At 39.9% G+C, this 12,682-nt stretch overlaps 1 protein-coding gene across 7 annotated transcripts in view; it reads right to left on the bottom strand.

The window, feature by feature from the left end:
• The window catches only part of RPTOR (regulatory associated protein of MTOR complex 1), a 323,167-nt gene that overhangs the window by 212,654 nt on the left and 97,831 nt on the right, over window positions 1-12,682 (bottom strand). For 5 of the 7 annotated variants that reach the window (XM_043496352.1, XM_038371215.2, XM_043496351.1 and 2 more), the window contains exon 4: window positions 3,592-3,750. The exons of the other annotated variants lie outside the window; for them this stretch is intronic. In XM_043496352.1, the coding sequence (XP_043352287.1) occupies window positions 3,592-3,750 (159 nt within the window). The remainder of the gene's footprint in view (window positions 1-3,591; window positions 3,751-12,682) is intronic. 7 annotated transcript variants of the gene reach the window in all.

Genomic DNA, 12,682 nt, shown 5'->3' with positions numbered 1-12,682 from the left:
TTACCACCTGCTCTTTCTCCACTCTGATCCAGCAGGAACATGGAAAGACAGAGGCCGCTCATTTGCCTGCACAAGGTGCACCACAGCAACCTCTGGCAGCCACCCCTGCGATCCTGCTTGCCTGCATTCCTGCTGTCCCATGTGACACTCAAGGCTGCAGGAATATGCCAGGAGCAGCTAGGGTGAGTGAGTGTCCCACAAGATGTGAGATGTTTGGCAAGTCTGTCTACAGGCCACTTATTGGTAAGGTAGTTTGTCCCCAGTCTATGCCACTGCACTTACAATGGCAGCAGACTAATTTTATGGGAGGAAAATGAGATGAAAGGATTAAAGTGCAAATAAATATGGTCCAGAAGTGTTGGGACACCAAAATGTTTGGACAGTCTCCAAATTATAGTTTTCTTCTTTGGATACTCAGCAGTATTCCATAAGTAACACCACCACCTCTTTGCAGTTACATAGCAGGTTTATGAGTAATTTTCATACAGTGCTTAAAAAGATATATTAGCATTATTACAATATGCATTTTAAGAGCTTCCAGGTCAAGAGGATCTTCATATTATAGGCCCATTTCAGACCTCAGAGAAATAGATACATATGTTAGTGTGATTTTAAAAGATCAATAGTATGTTGGGGATACTGATTTAGTTGATTTAGCAATAGTATATTGAGGATAGCTGATTTAGTTGGGGATTGGTCCCGCTTTCAGCAGGAGGTTGGACTAGATGACCTCCTGAGGTCCCTTCTAACCCTGATATTCTGTGTTTCAGCCCATCTGCTATTTCAACTGGGGGGGGGAAAGGGGGGCACATGTTGAGCCTCATTAGCTTTTGCCTGGTCCTAAAACTCACATCCTTACAAATGGTCTCTAAAAATTATTGGTTTTCCCTATTTTTATCATATTTTTCCAAAGTCTTCCTTTGAATAAGGGAGTGGGAAGAGTCACTTTGCTGCCTTCCCTTCCAAAAGGGAGACGTTTCTTAACATATTGCAAAAAGGCTATTAAATTTCAGCCTTCTTTATGCAGATCAAATCTTTCTCCCTAGACTGGACCATAAATCAGAAGGGGCCCCTCATCCTAATCACCCCTAGAGTCCTTATCAGATTACACCAGCTGAGATAGCAAGCAAATTGGCAAATATCCGGTACGTTCTTAAAAATGCATTTGGCATAACACAAACGTCATTGAGCAATAATATGTTCCTCTTGCATGTGTAACACATTCTGCCCAGCATTATTTGTCTTATTTATTACCCGTTGCCCATTAAGTAAGAAGAAGGTCACCGCTATTTGTTCTTACACCAAATTCAGCTTTCAAATGAGTTATTTAAAATGGTGGGCTGAATGTTAATCAAGTCTCCAATTTAGATGCACTGGAATAAAATTATATTCCCGTCCTGCCCCAATTCTCTCATATCACTCCTGGATTCTTTTTCAACTGCAAAAAAACCAAAAGATATGAGACGGGTGCTGTGACATTGCACATATATGATTTTATTAAAATATGCTAATGAGTGTGAATATAACGTAACTGGAATATGCTTCATGCAAAAGATCTCTTGTAAGGTATCATTACAAAGCTTATAATCTACTGAGTGTGATCATCCTATTTGTATAAATGCATCACCTTTGTATCTGAAACTAGAAATATGAAATATAACTCTGAGGTCCTATTGTAGTTATGCAAATTGTGGGCCATTAATGGTGGTTTGGAATCTTAATGGCCTCCATTAACCAGGACAATTACCTGTAGATGGCTCTGTTTTACTTGCAAGTCTTTCTGTATACCTGTAGGCGGGCAAGTGGGTAATGAAATCTTACAGTGACATGTGATCATGTCACCTGAACTGGTATCAATCTTTAACCTGGTGCTTTTCCATTGAGAAGGAGGGGTGGGAACCCAGAGGGACAAAGGATTCCAGCCTTATGCAAAAGATATACAAGTGGGTGGAACAGAACAAAAAGGGCGGCCATCATGAGAAATCCCCTAGCTACCACCTGAGCTGGAACAAGGGCTGCACCAGGGGAAAGGATTATGCCCAGACTAGAAAGGCGTCCAGTCTGTTAAAGAAACTTATTGAAACATCTCTGAGGGTGAGATTTTATCTGTATTCAGTTTTATTACTGTACTAGACTTAGACTTGCATGTTTTATTTTATTTTGCTTGGCAATTCACTTTGTTCTGTCTGTTACTACTTGGAACCACTTAAATCCTACTTTCTATATTTAATAAAATCACTTTTTACTTATTAATTAACCCAGAGTATGTATTAATACCTGGGGTGTGGGGAGGGGAGGGGGGGGAACAGCTGTGCATACCTCTCTATCAGCATTGTAGAGGGCGAACAATTTATGAGTTTACCCTCTATAAGCTTTATACAGGGTAAAACGGATTTATTGGGACCCCATTGGGAATTGAGCATCTGAGTGTAAAAAAACAGGAACACTTCTTAAATTGCTTTTAGTTAAGTCTGCAGCTTTGGAGCATGTGGTTCAGACCCTGGGTCTGTGTTGGAGCAGACTGGCATGTCTGGCTCAGCAAGATAGGGTGCTGGAGTCCCAAGTTGGCAGGGAAAGCAGGGGCAGAAGTAGTCTTGGCACATCAGTTCACAACCCTAAGGGGGTTTCTGTGATCCACCCTGTCACAGGTGCAATGTTGTTCTTGGCACAATACAAATCAAAAACTAAAACAGAAGCAAGTTATATAAAAATGGGAGCAAGTTCTCCCTCCACTGGATGCTACTTTCAGCTACTGACAGTAAGTCTCTATTGCAACTGTACCAAGACAGTAAATAAACATTGGAATAAAACTGTGTTCTCCATCATTTATCTTTCATAGGTGCTAAATGCATGAATTAAAAGGGAGGCAAAGTACATTCAACTTAATTAGCCATAATTATGAGCCCCAATGTAACAGAGTAGCAGTTTCTGTATTAATATGCGATACCAGCAGCTGTACAAATACTCATTTGTGCCAGTCTTGCTGTCCTCAGTAAAAGTGACAAAGGCCTTAATGCAAGAGTTGCCTACTATTCTATACTCACTAGCACCAGAATACTCTGTACTTTAGAACTGGGAACTGAGAATATTTTATTGTCTCTCATGCATTGTACTGGCATAGCATGAACAATAGCTATTCAGGGTTCATTGGCACTCTCAACATAAACTCTATTTTGAGAGATTAACAACTAAGCCAATGACACAGGTAGGGAAGCCAAGCATCTGAGAAGAGCTACATCTTTTGCTCCAAATCTGTAGGAGCTAGGTGTGCAACTTGAGAGAGAAGGTAGAGGGACTTGGATATAATTGGCACCTTTAATTACTCTGTAAATGTCCCCTCTGACTATTTGAAGAGCAGCATTAACTAAGGCTCTGGGAGAGCAAGTGTTTAGCACTTCTCGGGCAGAGGGACAAAATGCCTGTTCTGACAAAAGAACTTTGAGGGTGGACAAGGAAAGAGGACAAATGTCAGTTCTGGAACCAAACATTCATGAAGTCATTTTAATCCCTGAAGATTAATTTCCTCTCCTACAAATAGTAACAGATTTCACGGTGCATGCTCCTTTTTAGCCACGCTTCTAGCTGACGCACCTTGTTGAAGACCCAGATCTCCCCGTTCACTGTTGGCCTGGGAACACCATGCCCATTGTAGTGAAAGAGGACCCTCTCTTCCTTGGCATTTCGACGCAGTGATGTACATAGTTTCTTAACTTCATCCACCGTAGGATCGAGGCTCTGCTTGTACCGGGCCTGATGACACCAAAAATAAGTGAACAGTATTAATTATGTCACATGCATATGTGAGATGCATAGAAGCATAAACACTTCAATACACAGGAAACAGTATGCATTACATACAACGCTCACTAAACAACTGAATGGCAAAACATTTCTGCCGCTTTTCTTCTCTCCACTGTTTGAACAGTTTACCTGTCCTGTGCACACCTTAACACTGATCCATTTCACCCAGGGATTGCTACTGGCATTCCAAATGCCTTAACAACTTCAAACATCTGCTTTTATTTACTGATTTTAAATCAGCCTACTCCAACATTGTTTTCGTTTCCCTGTTCACAATTTCCCCACAAATTACATCATCTTGGGCTCAGAATTGACAATATTCAGTCTTGCACTATTGACACATTTATGGTCAGATATTTCTGCAACCTTTCAGGGCTAGATATTGGTTCTAGCCTTGAAAGGCCCAAAGTATCTGTGTAGAACAGCTATTTTAGGTAACTGTTTAAATGTTTTTAAAATTATTTTTCCTTCCTTCTGAGCTCTGTATAGATGGACTCTTGGTACAAAGGCACTTCTCTTTACTAGTGGATAGATACAAAAATAGCCCCAGTAAAAAAAACCGTAACATCTAAAACAGTGGGTCTCAATCATTTTTCACCTCAGAGCTAAAATCCTCCTGCCATTTCTTGCTGGACCCACCAAAATGCTTTTCAGACATAAAAGGATTGATGGATTGAGGCCACAGCAAGAACCCATAGCTGTTTTGGGATAGGGGATTGCTGGGCACTGAGTGGAGATAGCAGGAGGAGTGAAGGGGTGCCCAGTGCGGGCAAGTTTGCTGATACCCAGGAAGATCCTGGCCGAAAGAGGGCAGTTTCTCCCTCCCAAACACTCAGCTGGACCATTATTGCTGCCTCCAGGTTAGGAAGAAAGGGGAACTCCGGTGTGGTTTCAGCAGGACGGAACACAGAGGCACAGCAGATATAGGAAAAGGAGAGAGCAAACTGTCTTCTCTCCCCCACCCATTACTCTTGCTGGGTTGTACTGCTCTTCGGATTGCCACTTGCGTGCAATGCAGATATCCTAAAACTCATGATAAAATCTTTATACTTCAATATCCCATCATGTATTCTCTACATAAAGATATAACGCACTGGAAGAGCCATTTTCAATAGCTTTCATACTGAAAAATCTGTAGCAACGTACCAAAGACATTTTGCATAAAAGGAAGAGGGAAAGGGCTAAGTACGGCACGCACGGCAGGGTAGGGGCCAAGTATTATACTATAACTGTGTTGACAGATGAGAATGTAAAAAAGGTGTTCTGAGATATGAAAGCTTCTCCAGGAAAAAAATATGCCTCCCATTAAAGGTCAGAAAAATAGAAATGGATTGTGGCAATAGTCCGGTCTAAATATAATGAAGCTATAAACAATTTCAGTAATAGCTTTAAACTGTGTAGGTTTCTCCATCACAATAGTTCATTCACATAAGCAGTTCTGCAAGGTTAGAAATGCTACTGGGTCTCAAAATAAGCTCTCTCCTTTGCACATATGAAAGACTGTTAGAAGAATGCTAAATTAAGATATAGTCACTTTAAAGGTCAGCTAGTGTCCAGGACATGCCAAAATAGGTTAAATAAGCCTGATGAATTATGGAAAAATAAACTAATGCCTGCACTATCCGCCAGCACCAGTTAATGATATTCACCATTAATTCAGACAAACTTTTTGAACTATGTCATGTCAAAGTTCTAATCTACTATAATACTGGATTGTTTGATGGAGCTGGCTACCTAACTTTTAGCTATTATTAACGTCAGCTATCAGGTTACTACAGAGTCCATGCACTTCAGGCTTACTGAATGTGCCAATTATGCTAAGGACTTTATTATTAATTTTATTCAAGATTTTTATATTAAAATTATATGTCATAGGCTGACATCCACAACTCAGAACACGAAGCAGATTGCACCAAAGAGTACATCTTTTCTGACAAACACATTCCAACAGAAACCATGCACCCCAAACCCTACGCTGGATACCTGCAACCTGATGATCATGCAGCAATGTTAAATGGGAACCAAAGACACCTAAAGGAGCAGCAGCTTTCACTTTCCTTCTAGATGATCCTATTATAACCTTGGGTGCTACAACTCAACTACAGCTCAGTCCTAACAACGTGTTACTTTGTAACACAACACTAACACAATGTTACAAACATGAAAATCTCAGAGCATTTCAGCCCAAGTTGGAGCATAACGTCAGTAAAAATCAATGCTAAAAGACCATTCTTACTCAACGACTTGATGAGGGAAGTAGAAGTAACCATGACTTTAACAAAGCCAACCACCTTAAAAACATGAATCCAGTGTATAAAACCATGCAGATTCCAATGCTTGTGTGTCAAGGGCCATAAAATCTAAGCAAACAAGTTCAACGAATCCTCCACGTGGAAGTTGGCTTGCTTGTTAAACTAAAAGGTGTAAATTGAGCCAAAGCCTGGTGACAAGAAAATGTCTTTTAGTTGCCCTTTGGAAAGTCAGAATCTCTCTCTCCCTGACACTCAGAACAGATGTTTCCAAGGGACTAGAAATCCAGAATCACAATGGCCTCAAGAACTAAAGCTGCTATATTACAGCAGACAAGTACTGCATATAAGAATAGGACAATCTTAAACAGATACAAAACATTTTCTACTTTAGACTGTGCACCTTAAGTACAGTTTTGCAAGCTACGAAGACAATTAAATAATTTTTATATATTAAAGGACTTCCATAACCACTCCCAGTACAATATTTTAGGTTTGTTGTACCTTTAATCAACACAACAGACAGCTCAACAGAACTGTGATAATTGAGAAACATTAAAACCAAGTTTCAGAGTAGCAGCCGTGTTAGTCTGTATTCGCAAAAAGAAAAGGAGTATTTGTGGCACCTTAGAGACTAACAAATTTATTTATCCGATAAATTTATTTATCTGCTTCATCCGATGAAGTGAGCTGTAGCTCACGAAAGCTTATGCTCTAATAAATTTGTTAGTCTCTAAGGTGCCACAAGTACTCCTTTTCTTTTTATTAAAACCAAGTTAACTCTCAGCATTTCAAACCAATAAGCAAAAAAGAACGCCTTGCAGTGCCTGGTTTCAGCCCTTTAAGACACATTCCTGAGTGTGGGACCAGCAGCAGACACAACAAGGAGGTTAAGGAATGGAGGCCTTGTTCTGTCACACTCGCTGTTCTTCACACTCAATAGACAAAGGCAAGGGAAGACAGCCTCAGCACTGGCTTCTTTCTTATTCCTTCTCTCTCCCCATTTACAGTATTATTATGAAGGTGCTGATTTGCAAAATGTGCATCTTAAATCATACTCTGCCTGTTGGCACCTTTACAAGACACTATAACCAGAGCCCTCAAGTAGTGGGTAATTTTTCAATTCCCACTTTTTTTTTTTTTTTTTTTTTTTTTTTTGGAGAACTTACTCATTGAAAAAAGAAAAGGAGTACTTGTGGCACCTTAGAGACTAACAAATTTATTAGAGCATAAGCTTTCGTGAGCTACAGCTCACTTCATCGGATGCATTACTCATTGAAATATCCCTCACGTCCTTTCAGCATAAATATTAAATATAGCTCACAATTCATGAAGACGAATGCATACTTTAAAACAAATGCCTGCAGATCTACAGACAAACATATCATTTACACATTTATAAAACACAGGGATGCAGGAGGAGGGGACAGGAGAGGGAGCAGAGCCTGTAAATGAGCAGATAAACGCCTACTTGTCTGCCAAGGACTTTTAGCCATCGATCCACTCAGCTTGTTCTGATGCACATTACAAAAAGCTAATATCTATTAGTTTTACCCATGATGAGAAACATAATCAGCCATTTGTTTTGTGTTTTTGATAAACGTTTAAGATCTTTTTCAGCGATGTGGAGGAGAATCAGAAAAACAAACAACTACAAGGAAAGTCCAGCTTTTTACTATTTCATTGAAGGGTGGTGGTAGGATCAGGGGTGATAGTATGTGGGAGTTAACATTCATAATAAGACAGTAATTGCATCCATTTCTCTTTCCAGAACTGCTGCTGCAAAGTCTGTAGAGGGAAGAGAGTGGGGGACTGGTGTACAAAGAAGAATATGAAGACACCAGATTGATTTTTTACTCTTAGTTATTTTACCAGCTGTCAGATTGCCAAAGTGAGTTCTCTAAAACACTGTGCACAGCTGTTGTCCGGTATTGGTGACAGCTCAAATCTTGTACAAACAGTAAATCAGGATACAGGAATCCAGACCAAAAATACATATCACTCATCTAACGAAACTGCAGCTTAAAGTCTCCTTTTCAATAAATGCTCTCCTGCATTTTGATTGCTTTGTGTTTTAAGACACAAGCATCCCTATCTTTCTATGAAATGTTGCATCTATTGCCTGCAATTTTATTTTGTTCTTCAAGAAGGAATATTTTAAACTCTGAACAAAGCTCCATTTAGGGAATGATGGAAGGGCTGAAATTGAAGTGTTCTCTGTTCAAGCTCATCCTGTAAAACTGAAATATTTCATAGCGCATGTTTATTTTCTTTTACTTACATAGAAATGAAGAGTCCCCCTCTGCAACAAAACACATTAGGAGGAGAGCACAACCTATAGTTCTGTAGCCTAGAAGACATAACCGCACTCTGCATGATGAATGCTATCTCCTTTGCCAAACCATTAGATTAGAAACAGCAAATTTTGAGTGGGTGACAGAAGCTACTGTTTGCATGGAACAGAGTTAATTTTAATGAATAGAACTGTATAAATCTTCTATAAAAACTTCAGTGAGAGGAGCTCTATAAACATTTAAGAGATTGATGACAACAGGTTATCCTTGGGAACTAAAAGACCATTTTCCTCAGGATGTGGTGTCACCGTGCCTCTGTGGGTCACAACTGAGAATACCAAATTCAGGACAAACTGCTGAGAAATAGGGTAGACACCCCAAAACTGGTGCTTATTCGCCCCCAAGATGCACCAAAGCAGCAACAAAAGTAAACTTCTGTTTCAGCACACTGGCTAACAAGAAGACAGAAAAGCAGTCTCCTTAGGTATTCCAGTCCTGGATTCAACACCCAGACACTATATCTAATGATGAGTGGTTATTTAAAACCAATTTCTTCTTATCCCAAAGGACAAGACACATACCCAGGTGTATATATATAACTCAGATCTTACCCAATAATCACGCTGTTGCCAATCCTTTAGTATCTAAAATCTGTAGGTAGGTAGATAGATAAAATTGGTTAAAGGAATCAAACACATACAACAATTGCAAAGTTCTTAGAACAGGCTTGTAGCAATGATGGAATAAACTGCTAGCTTGTTAAGTCTCTGGTTGCTTCTAAATGGGAGCATTGGTTAGAATGCTTCCATTAGCATAAGTTCATAGTCCAGAGGTTTGAGCAGGAAAGAGGCAAAATAGAGATGTTTCCAGGGCCTTTTACAGCTTCTGTCAAGTGAAGGGAAACCCATTGTTCTCTCTGGGGAAAATTACAGGTAACAAGATGGTAGTTGGAGTCACATGGGCAAGTCACATGTCCATACATGATTTCGTTTAGTCATAGTAGAGGCCATCACAGGAAAGTCCATTAAGTGTAGATAGGTATTTTCCATGGCTCATTGTGAATTAAGTGTTCGATGATGAGCCATTTAACTAGTCCCTTCAAGATGTGCAGGCTGAATACCATGTGGGTGTTACATTTGAAATACAGGTCCATAGTTAATATTCATAACTTCAGATACAAAAACGATACATGCATACAAATAGCATAATCATATTCAGCAAATCATAACCTTTCTATAGACACCTTACTTGACATATTTTGTACAAGATTTGTTGCAATTATATAACATTGGTAGCAAACAATGATCTACATGGTCATATTTTATCAGATAACATCACATGCGGACACCTACACCGTTGGTCACTTAGCTGTTAAACACAAAGTTGTACGTGAACACCATATGCAAGTACGGCTTTGTTATTAGTGGAAAGAAAGATATCATTGGCATATTACTGATGTGTTGTGGGCACAGGAAGAACTTGCTGAAAAGTCTGTATGAACTCACTGGAGATACTCAAGAGCTAAAGTCACGGGCTTTAAAACTTCCTACAAGCTACCTTCTAAAGTAGGCAGACAATTAAATTCAATGGTGAGCCTACCGGAGGTAGGGTGATACCTCCCATGCTTCCCCCATAAGGTCTCTTCATTCATCTCTACATATAATACTAAAGACATTAGAACATTTCAGGGTACAGGTCCACACTGCTAATCAAAAGCCACAACTACTCATTCATTATACCGTTTTGCAGAATCTATTTTGTTTTGCATTTAACTATTTACATTTCAGGTTTCACAGCTCTGAGAAACAAAGCAACACACATCTTTGTTCCCACAGTCTGCCCAGCGCGCTTGCTTCACAACTGTATCAACTTTATAGCCTACAAATTTGCATCTTACAAATTCACAGCCAATAGCCGCTTCTCAAAAAGGTTTGCCAAGGGCATTGATATATAAAATCATAATACAGTACCTTGGTTTTAAGATTAAGTGGACTGAAATGCATCACTATGCACTAACCCATGGGCAATCGTTTTTTCCAGGTACTGGGAGAGTGCATTAAATCTTTGAACAACACTGACATAATAATTAACCTGCTGTCTAGGACCGTTCATTGATCCTAGAATTTTACCTCATCTTCTGACTGGGAAGGTGTACCTTTCTTTAACTCATGGTTTTGTTTTTTAATATTTTTTTTTAGCTTTTAAACCTATTTCCTTCTTGTCTCTTCCAGATCTTTAGAGTTAGTTTGTCCCTACACAGGTGTTTTTCATCCCTCTCCATGCTGCATTTTCCTCTGTCGTCATTTTCTTTCTTAGTTATTTTCCACCACATTACTTTTGCCCAAAACATACCTTCAGGATGCTAGACAAGGTGGCAACACTCCCTTACACTAAAAGCAATTATCTGAAAAGTTTCTATCAGGCTTTAGGTCAGTACCCACTATTCAGATAGTAGTTTATATTATTTTTAAAATAAAGAGTCACTAATTTTTTTTTTAAAGTTATTGGGCCACTGATTGGGCCACAGCACCTGAAGACCATGCTGGCCTCTCTTAACTTACACTAGTTGTTAACAAGAGATAACAATTTTCTATTGCCATTATTGGGCACTGGTACAGTTTCCCTCTTTTATAATATTCATTGGAATAATTTTCTTTAGCCCTTGGCAAGAAGCCTTTGCCTCTTGTCACAGCTATCAGACAGGACAATCTGAATTTCCATTCCTTTCCAAATGCTATCCAGCTATATCTGTCATTCCTAGCTGATGCCACAATTGTAGCCTTAGAGCTGTCAAAATGGCCAGCTGACATGCACTGATGAACAAGTATGAAATTGCTGAAAGTGATGTCAGTTGGCTTTACTACATGAATATGATTTTCTATCACCTTAATTACTCAAGAGCAATAACCTTGGGGAGTCCTGATCTGGATGATCTTTTGATGTTTCTATTTATGTAATCACAGCTACAAGTTTTGCTTATTTATGCAATATTACCACACTATAATATCCACACACACACACACACACACACACACACTGAGAACTGTACATCACCATCTATGATCAGGCCTTATTTACTCTAACTGATTAGCTTGAGATTCCATTTCAAAGCAAACTGAAATGCAGGAGACTGTTTAAGTTCCAAAACCTCAATAGAATCTCAACATTAACACCACATTTTAAAGCAGAAATTGAAAATCATTCCCCTCCCCATACCAAATAGTTAGCTAAAAATCAAGTATTCAGTCTAGAGTTCTGTATTTCATATGCTACAGATCAGGATAGCAGAAGCATCTGAAGTTGTGTAAGAGGTGAAGATCCCTGCAGAGTTTTAAGTAAGGTCTTGCATTCTTCACAAATCAAGCTATACCTAATTTCTGCAGCAAGGTTCTTTAATTCTGTGGCACTCCCATACAGCAGTCTGGAAATTCCCAAGCAACTTAATTTAAATTAAAAACTTGATTTTTCTATGAACTAAATGAGAAACCGAATAATACATTAATTACAGTAGACTATTTTATTAATTATTACTACTTGAGTTATCCTAGTGCCAAGGAGCCCCAGTCATGGACCAGGACTCCATTGTGGAAAGTGCTGTACATACATAGAACAAATAGGCAGTCCCTACCCCCGAAGACCGTACAATTGAAGGGCATGGCTACACTTGCAGATGTAGAGCGCTTTGAGTTAAACCTGCCTTCGGAGAGTGCAGTAGGGAAAGTGCTGCAGTCTGTCCACACTAACAGATGCAAGCGCACTGGCGTGGCGACATTTGCGGCGCTTGCAGCGGCATTGGGAGCAATGCATTATGGACAGCCACAGAGCACCTCTTACCATTCTGGCATTGCAGCTTGTGGGAAGGGGGTGGAGGGGCCGGGGCATTCTGGGTTCTGTCCTAACACCCTATGATGCAGCAGTTCACATCCCAGCAATCTCTGTGCTTCCGTCCACATTTGGCACCATCTTTCAACATTTTTTGTACTGAGCACTCTGACTTCTCTTTCAGTCTGCGAGAATGGAGCCCGAACTGCTCAGGAGTATGCTGATAAGTCTCGCCAGCACGTCACATATGGCCGTCAAGTTATTCCTTATGATCCAAAGTGACAGTGAGGGCTCCAACGATGATATCGACTTGAGTAACGCATATGACAAGTTTGCTTATGGCGTTCATGGACATGCTCACCACCATGGAACGCCACTTTTGGGCTCAGGAAACAAGCATTGAGTGGTGGGATCACATCGTCATGCAAGTCTGGGATGATGAGCAGTGGCTGCAGAACTTTTGGATGAGAAAAGCCACTTTCATGGGACTGTGTGAAGAGCTCGCCCACACCCTGA

Source organism: Dermochelys coriacea, chromosome 14 (genome assembly GCF_009764565.3).
Source record: "Dermochelys coriacea isolate rDerCor1 chromosome 14, rDerCor1.pri.v4, whole genome shotgun sequence".
Classification (NCBI taxonomy): Eukaryota; Metazoa; Chordata; order Testudines; family Dermochelyidae; genus Dermochelys; species Dermochelys coriacea.
This window is presented reverse-complemented; position numbering and strand designations above follow the sequence as displayed.